The sequence below is a fragment of the Mustelus asterias genome, chromosome 22 (assembly GCF_964213995.1).
Source record: "Mustelus asterias chromosome 22, sMusAst1.hap1.1, whole genome shotgun sequence".
Taxonomy (NCBI): domain Eukaryota; kingdom Metazoa; phylum Chordata; class Chondrichthyes; order Carcharhiniformes; family Triakidae; genus Mustelus; species Mustelus asterias.
In genome coordinates this window covers 39,159,333-39,179,962 of record NC_135822.1, presented here as the reverse complement: position 1 = coordinate 39,179,962, position 20,630 = coordinate 39,159,333, and the positions used below count along the sequence as shown (strand labels likewise).

Here is a 20,630-nt window from a genome sequence, read left to right as displayed (position 1 = left end):
CCATCCTTCGGCACCTGCTTTCTATTTTTTTTATTCGTTTGGGGATGTGGGCGTCGCTGACTGGGCCAACACTTATTGGCCGTCCCTAACTATATTTCAGATGGCATTTAAAAGTCAACCACATTGCTGTGGCTCTGGAGTCACATGTAAGTCAGACCCGGTAAGGATAGCAGATTTCCTTCCCTGGAGGACATTAGTGATCCACATTGGTTTTTATTACAATCGACAATGGTTTCCTGGTTTTTTAAATTGCAGATTTTCATTGAATGCAAATTTCAGCATCGCCGTGGTGGGATTCGAACCCAGGTCCCCTGGGTCTCTGGATAATTAGTTCAGTGACAATGCCACGAGGCCACCACCTCCCTTGGGTACTACACTAATATTACTTCGGTTTCGCTTCTTACAGTTCATGAAATCACATACACAGGCCATTCAGCCCTTTGTGATTCTGCCAGCACTTTGAGAGAGTTGAGCAACTAGTCTCATTTTGCCGTTCTTTTCAGAGCCCTGTAGGTTTTTCCTTTAGAAACATTTTTCCCATTCCTTTTGGAAGTTACGATTGAATTCTGCTTCCACCGCCCTTTCAGGCAGCACATTAAGATTATAACTTGCCATGTCAAAAACAAATCTCCCCTCTGGTTTGTCTGCCAATTATCTTAACTCAATGAATCATAGAAATCGTAGAAACCCTACAGTACAGAAAGAGGCCATTCGGCCCATCGAGTCTGCACCGACCACAATCCCACCCAGGCCCTACCCCCATATCCCTACATATTTTACCCGCTAATCCCTCTAATCTACGCATCCCAGGACACTAAGGGGCAATTTTAGCATGGCCAATCAACCTAAACCGCACATCTTTGGACTGTGGGAGGAAACCGGAGCACCCGGAGGAAACCCACGCAGACACGAGGAGAATGTGCAAACTCCACACAGACAGTGATCCAAGCCGGGAATCGAACCCAGGTCCCTGGAGCTGTGAAGCAGCAGTGCTAACTGCTTTGAATGGCCTTTGGTTACTGACCCTCCTTCCACTGGAAACAGTTCCTGCTTATTTACTCTATCAAAACCTCATGCGTGCTATTGAAATATTATCCAAATACTTCTTCAATACTTCAGTTAAGTAGATACCCATCTAGCCAGTGAATGTTAGCAATGGGTGCATTACCACTTCCAACAGAATTCCCTCACCAGCCTTGATCAGCACACGCTGGTGGGGGCGGCGGGGAAAATCATACTCAGAACTTTCTTGGCCTTCAGGCTCAGTGACTCACCAGTTTCACCAGCAGAGCCACCAGGGAGCCTCCATTCTCTTTTGACAGAAAAAAACCAGAGGAATTAACGTTTTAGAGTGAATGTGGTGCAAGCATCAAAATGCTCACTGTGACTAGGCCATCTTTCACATATTCCCCTCACTTGGTACGGCAACTGTAAAAAGGCCTCTTCAAAATAAGGACTTATTTGTTGACCATTCTCTGTGAATGTGAGACAGATATCTGAAGGCTGTTGTTGAAGGGAGTCATTTTGATGCTGTTCACTCATTGTTAAATTCCTGATACACTGAAATGATCAAAACTACGTACCAAGCAAAGGCCAGTCTCTGGGTGGCAGGAATCGGAGTGTCCATTACATTCACACAGTTTGCAGTCTCCGAGGTAGAGGCCTCCTCCAGTCCTTGTGTAACCAGGAGTGCAATCCTAGGAGAGAAAGCGGAGATTCAACATATCGGTCTTTATTCAATTGTTTTCCTCACTGCACTAGAATTTCTTTTACCTTAGCAGAAGCCAGAAAAACCAAACATAGAATCCCTACAGTACAGAAGGAGGCCAGTCAGCCCATCAAACCTGCACTGGCAACAATCCCATCCAGGCCCTATTCCCCGTAACCCCATGTATTTACCCTGTCAATCCCCCTAACACAAAAGGGCAATTTAGCATGGCCAATCAACCTTTCGAGTGTGAGGGGAAACCGGAGCACCCGGCGGAAACCCACGCAGGCACAGGAAGAACGTGCAGACTCCACACAGACAGTCACCCGAGGCTGGAATCGAACCTGGGTCCCTAGCTCTGTGAGGTAGCAGTGCTAACCATTGTGCTGCCCTGAAACATTCTGAAACTGGGGTGCACATCGCTTGCCAACTCTTTGCATCATCTTGGTCAAGGTCACAAAAGCAGCACTTCTGGGTCAAAATCAGCATTTCTAATATTGACCAAAGGTCTTGTTGAGGCCAATGTACAGAACTCTTTAACTGGTTGATAGTATATTACAGCACAGGAGGCCCACTGACACTTTGAAAGAACCAATGATTAGTCCCATTTATGGCTTCTTTCCCCTATAGCCTGGCAAGTTGCTCCTTTTCGAGTATTTACCTTTTCCTTTTAAAAGTTACTGAGACTGCTTCCACCATACTTTCCACCTGTGCCTTCCTGGTCATAATAACTCACATCATGAAGAAATCCTACTCTCTAATCTTTGCCACTTATTAGGGTTTCTGTCTTTATGTAATGCTGAATTAGGTTAAAATTAAATACCATAGATCACAGCATATAACTTGACCCGGTGTACAAGACGATTCAGATTCTTTAGCCCCACATGTCCAGGTCTTAGTAACTTGCACTAAGATTGTTAATGTCAATTACGACGTTAAGGGAAACCAGTGAAGGGTGTTCAAACACATATGAATAGAGGATAGCTGGGATACTAGTTATGGAGGAGAGTTAACACCGAACAAAGTTGACAAATTCTCTCAGTTAGGAAAGGCTCTGTCTCTTAGTTTTGAATTCACCAAACACCAAAAATCATGTTTTTGTTTATACTCGGCAGATAAATCCAACAATATGCTACACTCGCATTAGTAGTCAGCCCAATTTTTCATCCGACAAATGTTTTATTTACCAGTACCTTATAACTGGGTGCAAGGGACCAAGCAGCTGATATGGATTTTGATACGAAAATGTGCAGGAGTTGAAAACACGCCCACACAGAGGAAACCCCATGTGACAATTGACAAAAGTGGTGACCATCCATACCAGTCATTCACTTTTACACTTGGCATATAAGTTGACTGCCATTTTTGAAGGGGTTTCGAAGCTTCAAAGTTTAATTTATACACTGACATCTCAGGTAATCAGCAGGTGGATTTTTTAAAAACTCATTCATGGGACATGGGCGTCGCTGGCTGACCAGCATTTATTGCCCATCCCTAGTTGCCTCAGGGCAGTTGAGAGACAATCATATTGCTGTGGCTCTGGAGTCACATGTAAGCCAGACCAAGTAAGGACGGCAGATTTTCTTCCCTAAAGGATATCAGTGAACCAGGTGGTTTTTTCCGACAATCGACAATGGTTTCACGGTCATCAGTAGATTCTTAATTCCAGATCATTTTTATTATTGAATTCAAATTCCACCATCTGCCCTGGCAGGATTCGAACCCAGGGCCCCAGAATATTAGCTGACTTTCTGGATTAATAGGCTAGCAATAACACCACTAGTCTAGCAATAATACCGCCATCATACAAGATGATCAGAGGATTAGATAGGGTGGACAGTGTAAGCCTTTTTCCTCGGATGGTGATGGCTAGCACGAGGGGACATAGCTTTAAATCGAGGGGTGATAGATATAGGACAGCTGTCAGGGGTAGGTTCTTTACTCAGAGAGTAGTAAGGGCGTGGAATGCCCTGCCTGGAACAGTAGTGGACTCGTCAACATTAAGGGCATTTAAAGGGTCATTGGATAAACATATGGATGATATTGGAATAGTATAGGTTAGATGGGGTTTAGATTGGTTTCACAGGTCGGCGCAACATCGAGGGCCGAAGGGCCTGTACTGCGCTGTAATGTTCTATGTTCTATCACCTCCCCTGGGTATTGCTGCTGCTGATTGGGGTGCCTGGAGGCAAGCAGTCAGGACAGATGTGGAAAAAAAGCAGAGAAAACAAGTGGCCAGATGATGGAACAGCGAGCCCACTGGGAGGAAAATCATCAGTCGACCTCGGGTCAATGCTATTCATCAATGCCAACTGTGGAAGGGACCGCTACTTACCAATCAACCTCTATGGCCACAACAGTCAATCTTCAATCCATACATCTTGGGCACAGTCTGTCATCTCCCGAGACAGTTGATGCCATCACACTACCACAGATTTTGCAATGGAAGCGCCTAGAGTAATCCCTATTAAGGTAAAGTTAGCATAGTCCCAGATGATCATAGGCTGCTCTCCCATTTGAGGGGGGAGAGCAGACTAGTGGTGATTTAACCTGAGGCTCACCACACTTCAGGCGAGAGGCAAAGCTGAGAAGGCAAGACCTTCATGAATAACCTCAGCCGGTACGGGAATTGAATACGCTCTGGGTGTCACTCTGCATCATTAAGCAGCTGATCAGCCAACTGAGGTAAACCAACCCCCAGTAACCCCTTTTCGATGTGTGCAGGCATACATTCCAGGTGAGAGATGGATGGGGTTTGGCTACAATAAACTTCATGGATGAACAGTCCATGGACACTCATCATCTAGAGTCAATCACAAATGAACAAGGAAGTACTGAGGGCCATCTTTTCCTGTAGAATACCCAGCACAGTTGTAGCAGGCACAGATGGGAACATCAGGCTTTGACCACTGTGCCAGGCATCCGCTTTCAAAACTTACTACTGTCATCTCCCATCGGTTCAATTACAGAATGGATCAATGTGTAGGATAGGTCACTTTAACTGATCATACACAGTACACCTTGTGTATCAAAAAGAAAAATTAAAAACTGAAATGAAAGGGAATATGTTAAGAGGACATGGTGTATGGGCCTCATCTTCATGTTCAATTCTCCATGACCTTGTTTCTTCCCATCTCTGTAATATCCTCCAATTTTACACCCTCGAAGATATTTTCACTCCTCTAATTCTGGCCTCTTGCACATCTCCAACTTTAATCACTCCACCACAAGTGCCATGTCTACAGCTGTTAGTGGATTGGGTGTGCTAAATTGCCCCTTCGTGTTAGAGGGATTGACAGGGTAAATACATGGGCTTACGGGGAATAGGGCCTGGGTGGGGTTGTTGCTGATGCAGATTTGATGGGCTGAATGGCCTCCTTCCGCATTGTAGGGATTCGATGTTTGGTTTTTCTGGAATTTCCTGCTAAACCTCTCCCCACTCTCTAATGTTCCTTAAAGCCTTCTCCTTTGACCAAGTTTTTCAGCATCTCTCCTGATGCGTTTTAATGTCAAGTTCTGCCTGACAATGTTCCTGTGAGATATCTCGAGATTTCCTTTCCAAACGATGTTAAAGGTGCACCATAAGCACAAGCTGTTGTCGACCTTACAATAAGTTGCAGGTTCAAGTGAAGGCCAGGTTTAGCCAGAGAAATGTTGGTGCAGTCACCTGGCAGGACAAGCCAATGTAGGCTGGAGGGCATTGGCATTCTTCTACTTGCAGTGCCTGCGCCAGGTTGGTGTAGAACGGCACAGCAATCTCCATGCTCACATCGGACAGACTGGCGGAGATCATGTCGGTCGAGTAGGTGGCACGGATGAGGACTTCATCTAGGTCAGCGAGGACCATCAGGAGATGTTCCCGGGTGGCTTGCTGACCATCTGGTCGCTTCCAGAATTGCTGAAAGGAAAGAAAAGCAGGTTCATCATTGTGCTGACTCCCACCAAATGGTCCTGAATAAGGTTTCCTCATCTACCGACAATTAACATTCCAATTCAGCTCATGTCAAACTGTTCCAGTGGCTAAACCCAGGCACCGTACTGAAGATTCACTTAAAAGGTGATTTGAAAACTAACACCAGCTATTTCAAATGTTCAGAAGATAAAAGTGCTCGATAGTGGTTACATTATTTATTTATCTGACAGACGTAGAAGCTTAAGTTGAGTCGTTGCAACTAAATTGAGCCCCAAATATAAATTGCATCTGTCTTTTGTCACTTTTTGGACAACTACAAAGCTCCCTTGATTGACAAGAAATTAAGTTAGGAGGGAATGTGGAGTTGAGGCCTCAATCAGATCAGCTTTAATCTTATTGAATGACAGAGCTGGCTCGAGGGCCATCTCTTGCTCCTAAGTTACAAATCGACAAAAAGTTTCAGCCAGATTTTTACTTGTTTTTCTTAAAGATAATTAATTTCCTTTGCCAAACTACAATGTGGGGCAAGGCAAGAGACAGACCTCCATGAATTGCTACAGCCGGTGGGGGGACTGAAACCCGCACTATTGGCATCATTCTGCACCACACTCTAGACATCTAATCAAGAGAGCTAACTGACCTCCATCTATGGATCCAAGTTCACACTTGGGAATAAAATGGGGATCAGGGAGAATCCTTTCGCCTCAAGAACAACAGTCCTGTGGGGTAACTGAGGAGAGAGGGACACTATCTGTGGGACAGGAGAGCGAAGGGCATGATGGGAAGGTTACGAGTTGAGTAATCTATTGGAAAGGGAGAGGTTTGTTGTGCTGACTCATCCTTTTTCATTCTAAGAATGCGCATTCTTATTACTCAATGTAATAAGAGCTCCAAAGATGTGCGGGCTAGGTTGATTGGCCATTCTAAATTGCCCCTTAGTGTCCCGGGATGCATAGGTTAGAGGGATTAGCGGATGGATATGTGGATAGGGCCTGGGTGGGATTGCGGTCGGTGCAGACTCGATGGGCTGAATGGCCTCTTTCTGCACTGTAGGATTCTATGATTCCTTTGCTCATGTCTGGAAAGCAACTCATCGCCAAGACAGTAACGGACTTGACTTTACCATTGTCGAAGATATTTGGAGGAGGAATGGTGAAGCATAATACACAAAATGTAATCCTTTACCTCCTTGAGCATGACCTCAAAGGACTTCATCTCTCTCGGCTGGAGCTGGTGATGATGGTAGGTTACCAAGGTGATGTCATTACCCTGAAGGATCACACAAGCAGAAGACATTTACAGGTGAACAATCAATACGTCTGTACACTGTTAAGCAAGGAGGAAATACAATGTAATAATTGATCCCGCAAAAAGATTTGCGCAATGATGTGCTGCTGCATGGGGAGGGGGGTGAGCGGGGGAGAGATGTTCATTCTGGCGCTTCATGCTACTCTCTGCAGAGCACAGCAGTGCATCCTTCCAGGTTCTAACCAGGCTGAATTCTAACCAGGCTGAATGTTAAGTACCCGGACACAGGCGCATAAGGAGACTGCACAGCTCAGGAAATCCAGTAAGATGAGACTACTGTGCATTGGATTGACAGCCCAAGACCCCGAGTCTGCCCGTGAACCTGTTCTAAATTAACTCATCTTTCACAAGTCACAGCTTTTTCACTGCCTCTCGTACATCTCCATTTCCCAATGGGGCTCACATTTAACGGTGATGATTGTTAGCCTGACATTACACACCCAAATCACGGCAAATCATCGTCGTGGACAAATGCTGCACGATGTGAAGGTAACTGTCAACCCCCATCTCTCAACAGCCGCGAGTTCCTTCAAAGTCACAATGTGGAAACTAAACAAGCAAAAGGAATTCAAAGAATTTAAAAACCAAAGAGTAAATCTACCCAATAAACAAAGATAGAACCCAAAAGGTAAGACATACGATGAAAGTTCACTAATGAACATTATTCGAAGGAGGTAAAGTGCCTTCAGCAGCCACCATTTTGCAGGGGCTTGAGAGGGATGTCTTTGCATTTCCCTGGCAATGGTTCAGAAATCATGAACCATGAAACAAATGGGCTTAGTGATGAACATGCACTCCATCGGGAAGAAGCTTTATCCATCCCACTAAGCCAGCATGAGAAAATGGGGTCACATGATCTGCAGAGCAAGGACATGGGATACTCCCTGGCTCCAAAGCTTTGTGTCTCGATGCTTATCTCTCAAGACAGTGCACACCCACAATTTGGTCTTCCCAGAAAGATACAGGGTGGGAATCCCAGACCAACATTTCACTAAATGGCTGGCTTTATTTTTACAGACTCAAGTGAGGCGTGTCAGCCGGGCTACTGCAGTCACTTACAATGATCTGTACGTCAGCATCTGGTACTGTGGAACCCCTGAACCCAGCGTCGTAGGAGAGTGTGTAGCGAAGGAGTCCACCGTAGGCCGTCAGCTGTGCAAAAGAAACAAAAACATGAGAGGAGTGCTTCATACTGATGCAACATGTGGATTAGCGCCACTCCTTAACCAGGAGCAGAGAGAGAGAGAGAACAAATATCACCAGCACCACCTTGGATTTAACATTCAGGCACCAAGGCAAAGGAGAGATACCTAAAGAAATAAAACAGTTAATTTTATAAACTGCTGGTACACTATAGGAGTTGAAACATTTATCAAAATTAGCACTTTATACATTAAAATGTAAAGCTACAAAGTTCCAATGCTTCAATTAAAGACTCCATTATTGATAGATCCTCTGTGGCATTGCTTGCAGTGAGGTCAGGGCGATGGAGGGCAGCCACACACAGAGTGGAAGAGGGAATGACCCCAATGTGGGAGGGAGGAGTTGGAACAAGGCAGGAGCCCCACAGATGGTAGAGCTGGCTGACTTTCATTTTACCCATTTATTGCTCCTTAGTGTTAAAAGATGTGTAGGTTAGATGGATTGGCCATGGTAAATGCATGGGCTTATGGGGGCAGAGGGGTGGGCCTATGCCATTCCACTCATCACCAACAAAGCACCTTGCATTAGATGGCTTGGCCAGTCATCCTTATCTATGTCAGGCAACAAAAATATTGGCTCAGAATCGACGCACCTACTTCAGTTTGAGGTTCCAAGATTTTATGGGGATGGGTCAAAACAGGGGGCAATTTTAACTTAGCCTGACCAATGGGCAATTGTCTGGATGGGTCCAGCTACAATTCTATGCCTCACCTGCTATTAGTCTCTATTGACTTCATTTGGTCAAGATATAAAACGGGCAACTGACACAAGACCGTCAGTTTCCCATTGGGTGGGCTAGGCTAAAATGACCTCCATAGCCTCAAAAGTAACATGTCCTTGCCAAATGTCTTTAATGAAGCCATCTGGCCAACGCTTTGCTCTTGTTTTGATAATGACCAATGATAGCCTTTTAGGAAACTGGCATCTGAAAATCTTGTTAACCCAACTGATGTTGAACGAAGAGAACACAACGGTTGCATTTATTAATTTTTTTGACCAGTAACAGAGGATCTGATAAGAGATCCAGAGGTTTCCAACACTTTCTCCACCCAACAACAGAACATGGACCGAACAGTGAATCCTTCTTCCAAAATACATACAAAGAGACTGTCATATTCAATTAGAAACACGCGCATAATTCGTACCGGTTGGAATTATTATCCAAACGGCAATTGTGCAAGACTTAGCTTCTAATTCAGGACTGAAATGCTGGTTACCTTGTTCCCCAGGTACTGGTGAGGTAGCTGCCAATAGTAATTGCTTTCAGGTAGGAGACTGAAGCCCTTGTAAAGTAGAGAATACTAGGATAGGAAAAGAGGCAGACACAGGATGAACAGAGAAAGTATACAGAGAGCAGAAGTCAAAGACACATCTCTTTCCAAGGAGTGTCTCAGGAAGCAAAGACACCCCTGGTCCCCAATTCCCTACTTATAAAATACAAACAGGTTTGTATTCACAAGAGAGTTCTGTAGAATTATTAGAATGCCCTGAGCCTTTATAAAAGTACCAATTGCTAAGAGTACATCCGAAGTACTGCACTCTCAGTAAAATCCACAAGACAGAGCAAAGTGAACAAAGCAGAAGTTAATTCAATGGTGAGAAATGTAGTTTTGATAAAAGATCATGGACCTGAAATGCTAACATCGTTTCTCTCTCCACAGAAGCTGCTTGAAATGTTGATTATTGCTAACATTTTCTGTTTTTGTTACAAGATTAATATGCCGGTTTACACCATCCCGTTTGGTGAGCTCAGTATCAGTTAGGCACAGAATCCCAGCAACATGTTTGAGATTCTCCAAGCCTAACTGGAGAGAGCTGTAAACTGATGAGTTTCTCAGTGCCTGATGTCCAAAGCACAGCTCATCTACGTAAACCTGCAGAGCTTAGGTTCAGGTTTGCAACAGCCGAGACAGAGAGAATAGCAGATGGGGAATGCTGGAACTTTAGTCAACCACAAGCTCACAAAGTCTCCCCTCAAAGTCTTGGAAAATCTCGCACTGTTTGTTCCCCAGGCACCATTGTCCATTCAGATTTTAGATGCTGGGAAGATCAGAGGTTGTGTGGGAAGAACCCATTATTCCATCATGACACCTGTACGATGTTACAAATTATGGCTTTAAAAGTTCAGGACATAGACAATCTGTTTTATAAAAATAAGGACAGGTACCACCAGGGTTTCTTGTGTGGGAACCAGCAGGGAAAAAGGGAGAGGAGACTTTTCTAAAAACCTGTACTTCTGAATGGAGACCACCCCTAAGTTCCAGGGTCACTCGGAAAAATGCTTTATTTTACTTCTTTGATTCATTTCAAAAATCTTCTCATCAATCTTCAACTTCCGAGCCTTTTGAAACCCAGCCGCTTTTTATTTGAAAGCACAACGGGGAGGCAATGACCTAGTGGTATTATTGCGAGACTATTAATCCAGAAACTCAGCTAATGCTCTGGGGACCCGGGTTTGAATCTCACCACGGCAGATGGTGGAATTTGAATTCAATAAAAAATATCTGGAATTAAGAATCTACTGATGACCATGAAACCATTGTCGATTGTTGAAAAAACCCATCTGGTTCACTAATGTCTTTTCGAAAAGGAAATCTGCCGTCCTTACCTGGTCTGGCCTACATGTGATCCAAAGTCACAACAATGTGTTTGACTCTCAACTGACCTCTGGCCACTAGGGATGAGCAATAAATGCTGGCTAGGCAGCGATGCCCATGTCCCACGAATGAATAAAAACAAAATTAACCAAAGGGAGGAACATTCCTGCTACTTGGAAATGGGAAGGCACGGAGGCTCTATAATAAGGCTGAAGGATAAGTGAACATAGGAAATAGGAGGAGTAAGCCATTCGGCCTCCCCAAGCCTGCTCTGACATTCAATAAGATCATCGCTTATCTTCTATTTCAACCTGCACCATCCCCATATTCCTTTACATCTTCAATATCTAGAAATCTAGAAGTAATCACTTTCCACATCAGAGACTGGAACGTTTCGCAGGAAATGTAACTGGGATTTTCCACTGGCTGCATCCTACTGTAAATCTGGTTAACGTGCCAGGGTCAACCTTGCTTTAGGTTTGACAGGTTTCCAGCAGAGTTCCCACCTGTGGTGGGGAACCCGCCTCAAAGGGAGGTGTGAGGGTGGAACTGTCTGTTGCAGGTCTCATTGAGTAATGAGACTTCGGTATAGGTGGTCAATTTGTTTTTATGAAGTTTCTTTTTTAAAACAGGGTTAGGGAAATCCTATTAATTTTCTTGGCTCTGTTTGACTTCCTTGCTAAAAAGAAACTCTCTGAAACTGTCGTCCAATGATGCATTCCTTCAGGGGACTAACTAATGTAAATATCCTTCTGCCTGCCAAACCCATGCTGATTCCAATTACACTTACAGGCCTGCCTTACATTCAGCGTTGTTATGACAACCACTGGAAACTGTGATGCCTGACACGGAGTGGCCGCATCCACTTCGAAGACACTCATCACATTATTGCAGACACACTCACAAGCTGATGTTACCTCCAAGGGGAAGTCAAATGGGAAGTCCAGTGGAACATCTCTCATACTCAGAACTTTTAATAGATAACAAATGGGTTAAGTTCCTTCCCAAGAGTGTGTTTTAACATGATGGGCAGGATCTTCTGGCCCTTCAGGTCCAGTCGAAGGCAACGCCCTGTGGTGTGTTTACCGGCTGCTGGATGGACGAGCCACAGAAAATGCTGTAGACTTCGGCGGGACCGGAAGATCCCGCTGGCGACCAATGGCGAGCTACCTCCGCCGCCAGTAAACCTGGGGTGGGGGGAGGGCAGGGGCAAGGGGAAAACAAAAATCCAACTCCATGCGATTCCCCTTTAATAATTTACCAACGACACTCGGTATTGGGATAGCTCAAGTCCAAACACGCACGTTTGAACCAATCACAATAAAGCCATACATACACAGTTTTAGTTCCAACCAAAAGTCAGCACAAATAAAACAAGGATAATTATACCCAGCAGGATATTTATGACCATGTTCACTTTTCATGCCGAATGCTCCACATTTTGCAATGAGCTCAGCTATTTTCTACATAATTTATTTTGAACACAAACATGCTGCTTTGTTGCTATTTTTAATTATTGAATCAGTTGACATGGCGAATAATGACAACATTGACGAATGCAAGCAATCCAATGAGCTCCTCAGGCCAACTGGGACCCTTGTCCAAAAGTCTGGAATTTGTAATCCAACAGGCAACTTTCTGAAGCCATTCACATCTTAGGCATGCATGCAGTCTTAGAGATACTAGAACATTCCATGCATAAATTGACTCTGGCTACCTTCTCGAAGTCTTCAGACCTTGGGCCTGACATGGAGGGAGAAATTAGGTTCACTGATTCCTGAGCTTGCAGTGAAGGGGCCTGAGGAATGGTTTTCATCTGTATTTGCGTGCGGAGAAAATCAACACTGAGCTTCATCAATTTATAATGGCACTTGTTTTAAAATTAACATGAACCCTCACATACAAATGCAGAATACAGGCCATTTTCCTTTAAACTCCCAGCTTTCTCCCCTTCAATGTCTCAGGTGGGAGTAGGGTTATACTTGCCTTCCCAGTGAGTGCGCTCGCCCAACCGGTCACACAAAGGAGCTCAGATGAAAGCCTAATCCTTTCACAATTGCATATTTTATAGTAGGGGAGGAAATGACACAGCCACTCACCCCTCCGCAGACAGACATTGCTCTGACTGATGAGCGCGAATATTCAAACTGTTAAACATTCAAACCCTGAGCCTATGTTCTATAGCACACTACACACACACACACACACATTCATCATCCCCAAGGCTGATGATGCCATTTCAACTCAGAATTTCCAGTCTGTAAGCTTTGGCAAATTCAAACCTCTACTCTCAGACAGTCTCAACAGTGGAGAGCCATTGATTGGCATTTGTAGCTCCTCTACATCCATCTTTTATGCCTTTACTTTCCTCATTACCACTCCATTTTGCCTTGCTCTATCGTGCCTTGTGCCATTTCATCTCTCCTCCCTCCCACTCGATCACAGACCTACCATTTTGCCTTTCTGCCCCCCGCTGTGATTCACAAAATTTCACAACTGCTGCAGTGCAGGAGGCCATTCGGCCCATCGTGTCTGCACCAGCTCTCCGAATCAGAAAGTCACCTAGTGCTATTCTCCTGTTTTCTCCCAGTAACGCTGCACATTCTTCCTTTTCAGATGACAGCCTAATTCCCTTTGGAATGCCTCGATTGAATCTGCCTCCAGCACACTCATAGAATCATAGAAACGCTACAGCACAGAAAGAGGCCATTCGGCCCATCGAGTCTGCACCGACCACAATCCCACCCAGGCCCTACCCCCATATCCCTACATATTTTACCCGCTAATCCCTCTAACCTACGCATCCCAGGACACTAAGGGGCAATTCTAGCACGGTCAATCAACCTAACCTGCACATCTTTGGACTGTGGGAGGAAACTGGAGCACCCGGAGGAAACCCACGCAGACACAGGGAGAATGTGCAAACCCCACACAGACAGTGACCCAAGCCGGGAATCGAACCCAGGTCCCTGGAGCTGTGAAGCAGCAGTGCTAACCACTGTGCTACCATGCCACCCAAGAATGTACAGCATCACTCACGGGTGATGCTGTAATTCTTGTCCTTCAACCACTTGCTGATTAAAATCTGCTATTTTCCCATTTCCGGCATTTACTAACTTGAAATGTTGACTGTATTTCTCCACAGTACGGCTGTCCTGCTGAGAATCTTCAGCATTTTGTATTTCTATCCAGTTTACACCTGTTCCCTTCGCCTTTGGTGGAAGCAACTCAATATCAGGGCGGCTCAGTGGCAAAGTGGCTAGCACTGCTGCCTCTCAGCGCCAGGGACCCGGGTTCAATTCCAGCCTCGGGTGGTTGTGTGGAGTTTACACACTCTCCCCGTGTCTGCGTGGGTTTCCTCCGGGTGCTCCGGTTTCCTCCCACAGTCCAAAGATATCCAGGTTAGGTGGATTGGCCATGCTAAATTGCCCCTTAATGTCAGGGGGACTAACAGGGTAAACACATGGGGTTACGGGGATCGGGGCCTGGGTGGGATTGTTGTCAGTGCAGGCTCGATGGGTCAAATGGCTTCCTTCTGCACTGTAAGGATACTATTCTATCCCAAATTCAATTTTTATTTTCTGTTGATCTCAGAGGTTGAGGAATTGACACAATGTCATATACAACCACTGCAGGTCATTGCATGATCTATCAACACACAATGCCAGCTGACTTTTCTAAACCAATTTTACCATGCTCACCATGCTAAGATCACAGTTAACCGCAACCATTCACTGTTTGTAACGGTCAATGGAATGCTCTATGTTGCTGATGAAGATAGCTTGCAAGCAGGTATTGCTTGATGCACAGGTTGTAGCTATACTTATTTGGCATTTTATCAAATGGAAAACTGTGCCTTGATTTTCTGCTAATCCTAAACTACAGACGCAAGGATTAGCCTCAAATGGACGATTCTATTTCCTACTGAAGCAAGGTTTCCATACCTTTTTGTAGTGGCCAGGACGGGAAAGTAGAGATGAGGGGAGAGAAGAACGAGAAGCAGTAGGTCTTGAAGAGAAAGTTGAGCGTGCAGAATGAGATGATGTGTTGCGAGAGGAAGGGGGAACGGGAGGACCAGCAGGCCCTGATGAGGCCAGTCGAGATAATGGATGGGATCCATTAGACAGATCCCTGCCAACGGATGGGGAGCGACTGGGTGGTTTGTGCAACTGCTTAGCAGTAAAGCCAGTTATAATTGCCCATATCTCATCATCTATTCGCTTCTGCTCTTCCATGTCTGGTGCAGACTACAAGGAAATAAGGAACAAGTTATCTTTAAGGTACTTGCACCAAAAAGAAAATCACCACTGCAAGCCAGCCACAAGCGTACCACTTACTAAAATAATATACACGCATGACATCATAGTACACAAAGGCAACTGGTTTTTTCTCTTTATTCTTTCATGGCATGTGGGCATCGCTGTGAAGTATTTGTTGTCCATTCCTAACTGTCTGCACAACTGAGTGGCTTGTTAGTCCATTTCAAAGGGCAGTTAAGAGTCAACCACATGGTTGAGAGTCTGGAGTCACATCTAGGTCAGACCATGTAGGGACAGCAGATTTCCTCCCTTAAAGGAGGTTGCGCAGTTTATTTTCAAAATAGTTCTACAAACTTTCTTCCTCTCAAACTTCCATGCGCTTATCCAAATCTGTGCATCCCATAGACGTAATAGACTTCGGTAGGCGTAACTTGACAAGGAAGTATTGAATGAATGGTAGGACACTAGGAAATTCTATGGAAGAAAGTGACCTTGGAGTGTTTGTCCACAGATCTCTGAAGGCGGAAAGGCATGTTAGTAGAGTGGTGAAAAAGGCATATGGGATACTTGCCTTATCAATCGTGGCATAGATTACAAAAGCAGGGAAGTCATGTTGGAGTTGTATAGAACTTTGGTGAGACGACAGCTGGAGTAATGTGTACAGTTCTGGTTCCCTCATTATCGGAAGGATGTGTTTGCGCTGGAGGGGATGTAAAGGAGATTCACCAGAATGCTGCCTGGGTTGGGACATTTAAGTTATGAAGAAAGGTTGTTTGGGTTGTTTTCATTGGAGCAGAGAAGACTGAGGAGTGACCTGATTGAGGTGTACAAGATTATAATAGACATGGACAGAATGGATAAGGAGCAGTGGTTCCTCTTTGTTGAAGGGTCAGTCATAAGGGGACGTAGATGAGGGGCAAGAGGTTTAGGGGGATGTGAGGAAAAACTTTTTATCCAGAGGGTGGTGACAGTCTGGAATGCGTTGCTTGGGTAGTAGGGGCGGGTTGCCTCACATCCTTTAAAAAGTATCTGGATAAGCACTTAGCACGTCATAACACTCAGGGCTATGGGCCAAGTGCTGGCAGCTGGGATTAGGTGGGAGTTCAGGTGTTTCTAATGTGTTGGCGCAGACTCAATAGGTCAAAGAACCTCTCCTGCACTGGATGATTCTATGACTCCATATCCAATTTTCACTGCTGTCTTTTGAAGGATTTCCATCAGATGTTAAATCATAGTGTTAAGACCAAAGCACCATTCAAAGAACACCAGAACATGCTGTAAAACAATTAAGAGGGTTACTGATTTGCTCATCCACCCTTTTCCTGTATCAGACTGAGATCCAGTCATGAAGGACCAATGCGACAACATGATGCTGTAACTTGACCTTTGTTTGAAGGAGGCTTGGGGTATGCCTGCAGATCATTACCATTTACAAGAGGTGGCACAGTGGTTAACACTGATGCCGCATAGCACCAGGGACCTAGGATTGATTCCAGGTTTGGGTGACTGTCTGTGTGGAGTTTGCATGTTCTCCCCCGTGTCTGCCTGGGTTTCTTCCCACAGTCCAAAGATGAGGTTAGATAAATTGGCCATGGGAAATTCCCCCAGAGTGTCCCAAGATGTGTATGCTAGACGGATTAACCATGGTAAGTGTGTGGGGTGACGGGTACAGGCCAGGGGAAAGGGCCTGGGTAAGATACTCTGTCAGAGAGAGTCGGTAGGGTGAATAGCCTCCTGCACTGTAGGGATTCTATGAACAACACAGCTGGCCGTCAGGGATGAGGGAGATCAATCATGTGGAGAGACTGGGATTGTCAGAGAAGGTCCTGAGAGGTGTTAACAGAGGTGCTCATAATTATGAGAAAGTTTCATAGAGCAGACAGGAGGAATCATTTCCACTGGCAGGACAGGCAGTGGATTTAAGTAATCAACAAAGAACCACAAGAAGGATTAGGAGAATTTTACTTTTATGGGGTCGGTTCTGATGATCTGGAATGCACTGCCCAAAGTAATTCCTGTGTTCCATTTAGACCACACATACAAAGTCAGCAAAGACTAGCTGAAGAATAGATTGTATATTGTTATTTATTTATTATTTATTTATCCAATTCAATCAAATCAAGTCCAATTCAGAGTCTCATCAAGTGAGACATTCCCAATCCAAGCTGACAAGACAAGGCTCTCACCTCTTGTCTTGGGCTTGATCTACATGATCCAAGCTGATTGGAGTAGGCATTGCACCTCCTCCAAGGCTTGATCTCATTTGCATCTTAGCCAAAAGGCCGAGATGCCGCTTTTAAAAATTGCTTCAAATGAAGCTAAAATGTAACCTAATGACTTTTACTAAACTAATTTGCAGTGGGGAGAGAGAAATAAAAGAATTACTAAAACGCAGTCTTTAAAATCGCTGAAATATCCTTGTGCAATGGAGCGATGGATTGGACAAGGTTAAATCTACTCTGTATGTAGCTCATACAATCCATAGTCACTAAGAGTCATGCTGAACACTGTCATGCAGTTTCACTGCTACCTTCGAGGATCGCTTAACCCTCGGAAGTGATGACGAGGAGCCTAAGAGTTCCCAGATGGCTGCATCCTTCCTCAGCTGGTCCTCGGTCAAAGACGGGTCTTTCTAATGAATGCAATTTTGCATGTTAGTTACAACATACAAACTCATCCTCCGGCTCAGCAAGGTGCTCCAGTCAACATCAGCTCAAACATGTGCAGACAAGAAACTATCAAATAAGCAAACAAACGATGGCTGGATCAGAAAATATAGCTTGGTTATTTTGTTGTGGTTGGCTGAGGTGAGTAGATAAATCACTGCAGGTCAAAAATACAGCGGGCTTAGATTTAACATGAAACATCGCCCATCAAACAGGATCAAAGCATGCTGAATGCTAACAGAAACTTATAAAACTGCTTTTATATACATCAGTTTCAGCATCTGGATTGGCAGACACCTTTCTAATAGCAAACACAAACAGAACTCACTGACTATTTGGAACTATTCCAGTTGCACAGTTTTTAAAAAAAATGCAAAAATGGCTTACTCCCATTTTGGCTTAATACTAATCTTCCCACCTCTCGAATGCATGGTTAAAAAACAATCATGTCAAGGGGATTCAAATTCAGCTTAGGAACAGGAGGAGGCCATTCAGCCCCTCAAGCCTGTTCCACCATTCAATTAAATCCTGATTCATCTGTGCTTCCAATCTATTTAACAGGCTTTGCTCCAAATCCCTTAATATCCTCAAATCAACTAAAAAAATCTATCACTCTCAGTGCTCAAGGTTTCAATTGACCCAGCACCTACGCCTGTAGAGGGAGTGAGTTCCAGGTTTTATGCCAGTTTCGTCAAATTTGTACTAATCTCCTGTTAAGTTCAGTTATAAAGAAACATGATCCATCTGACAGGTTGGCAGATGCTATGAAGCCCGTACGTGTTGTAACTTTACCAGATGGAAGATTTTCTAATCTGCATTGATTTTACAGAGAACAATTAATATTCAGTTACTTTCATACATTGAGCTTGGAGGGGGAAAAGATTGAAGTATCCAGGAACCTGATAGGTGTTGACTGGGTGGATGAGGAAGGGGTGTTTTTTCTTGTGAGTGAGTCTGGAACTAGGGGGCACTGTTTTAAAATTAGGACTTGCCCTTTTAGATTTATTTTCTCTCAGAAGGTTGAGAGATTTTGGAATTCTGTCTCAGAAGGCAGCGGAAGCAGGATCACTGAATATCTTCAAGGCCGAGGTAGATGGATTCTTGTTAGGCAAGGTAACGAGAAGTTATCGGGGGTAAATAGGAACATGGAACTCAAGTGCAGGTGCAGCAGGCGGTAAAGGCGGCAAACGGTATGTTGGTCTTCATTGCGAGAGGTTTCGAGTACAGGACAGGGATGTGTTGTTGCAATTATACAGGGCCTTGGTGAGGCCACACCTAGAGTATTGTGTGCAGTTTTGGTCTCCTTTTCTGAGGAAGGATGTTCTTGCTCTCGAGGAAGTGCAGCGAAGGTTTACCAGGCTGATTCCGGAGAAGGTGGGACTGATGTATGAGGAGAGATTGACTAGGTTGGATTGTTTTCGCTGGAGTTCAGACAAATGAGGAGGGATCTCATAGAGACTTATAAAATTCTAACAGGACGAGACAGGGTAGATGCAGGGAGGATGTTCCCGATGGTGGGGGAGTCCAGAACCAGGGGTCACAGTCTGAGGATTCAGGGTAGACCATTTAGGATGGAGGTGAGGAGACATTTCTTCACCCAAAGAGTGATGAGCAAATGGAATTCATTACCACAGGAAGTAGTTGATGCCAAAACATTGAATGTATTCGAGGGGCGGCTGGATATAGCACTTGGGGTGGATGGGGTCAAAGGTTATGTGGAGAAAGCAGGATTGGACTATTGAGTTGGACAATCAGCCATGCTCGTGATGAATGGTGGAGCAGGCCTGAAGGGCCAAATGGCCTCCTCCTGTTCCTACCTTCTATGTTTCAATGCAAAGAGATCAGCCACAGTTTTATTGAACGGCAGATTAGGCTCGAGTGGCCGAATTGCCTACTCCTGCTCCTATTTCTTATCTTCAAAAGGGAGAAAGAACAGCTCAGAAACAATACAGCAATTCGCAAATCTGTAATGGGGAATGACGACTGAAAGACCTGAGGCAGTGAAAGAAAACCAGAGAAAACGGAAAAAATATGCAGAAGTTCAGCAGGGTCACTTCAAGAGTACCTCCCTCTTCTGTGCCCTCTACCACTGAAATAGGCAAGGGCAGGAGGGATGTATGAACAGCAAAGGGGCTGGGGGACACCATTTCCCTGTTTGGAAGCAATTTTCAAGACAAAAGTTGGTCTGGTCACTTCCAACAGTCAATCTTTATCGAATCTAAGTGCCTGATGGACTGGAAAATTGCTTTAAGCAACAGTTACTCAAAGTTATAATGTGGTCAATGGGCAGTGGGAGATGGAGAGGAGGCGATGGAAGGCAAATTCCAAGATTTTAAGCTAAAACTAAACAACAGAAGAGGATTAGAGTGAGAGGAGGAGGCTATTGTTAAAGAATAACAAGAAAAACAGAAAAGAGCTTAAAATGGAATAAAGGAATAAGGGGGTGAATGCAGTACAGAATTTCTTACTATCTATTTCAGCCCTAATAAGAGAGTTGACAACAAACTAAATGGGTTAATTTGAAGTGGTGAGGAGTTCACCAGGTGGCAGGTAAATCATCAACAGCTACAGGATTTTGGGGAGGTACATTGGTCTCCCCTGTTTACAGCTTTGACAATACAGCAAAACATTAAACTTGAATACTGCTGAAGAAGAGAGCCATGTTGCTGAAGTTTTTCATCTGGCATTCATCAGGACAGATGCAAGAACGCCACATTTCAAATGAGCAACAATTTATGCTGCATGAGAAAAGGGTGCCGGTTGGTTGGCAAATGAATTGTGAATGGTCGCAATATTACCAGGGAACTACTGTCCTCCGTGCTTTTGTTTAACTCAAAAAAGGCAGAATGCTTAGACGTGTTCTTTTCGCCTGCCAACCAATCATCATCCTTTCCCTCACGCATTAAGTATTTATGCACCCTTTGCAATTTCTTACATCTGGTGAGTGCAAGATGAAAAGCTTCGATAGTATGTCTC

The 20,630-nt window shown here is 44.5% G+C and overlaps 1 protein-coding gene across 16 annotated transcripts in view; it reads right to left on the bottom strand.

Annotated features, from left to right (window-relative positions):
• Nucleotides 1-20,630, bottom strand: part of hspg2 (heparan sulfate proteoglycan 2) — a 515,715-nt gene that overhangs the window by 193,748 nt on the left and 301,337 nt on the right. For 11 of the 16 annotated variants that reach the window (XM_078239173.1, XM_078239177.1, XM_078239169.1 and 8 more), the window contains 8 exons: nucleotides 17,519-17,620; nucleotides 14,674-14,976; nucleotides 12,447-12,545; nucleotides 9,350-9,433; nucleotides 7,989-8,081; nucleotides 6,807-6,890; nucleotides 5,376-5,606; nucleotides 1,584-1,697 (listed from right to left, as the gene is read on the bottom strand). In XM_078239173.1, coding sequence (XP_078095299.1) covers nucleotides 1,584-1,697; nucleotides 5,376-5,606; nucleotides 6,807-6,890; nucleotides 7,989-8,081; nucleotides 9,350-9,433; nucleotides 12,447-12,545; nucleotides 14,674-14,976; nucleotides 17,519-17,620 — 1,110 coding nt within the window. The remainder of the gene's footprint in view (nucleotides 1-1,583; nucleotides 1,698-5,375; nucleotides 5,607-6,806; nucleotides 6,891-7,988; nucleotides 8,082-9,349; nucleotides 9,434-12,446; nucleotides 12,546-14,673; nucleotides 14,977-17,518; nucleotides 17,621-20,630) is intronic. The other 5 variants (XM_078239184.1, XM_078239181.1, XM_078239182.1 and 2 more) reach the window with 1 other exon arrangement.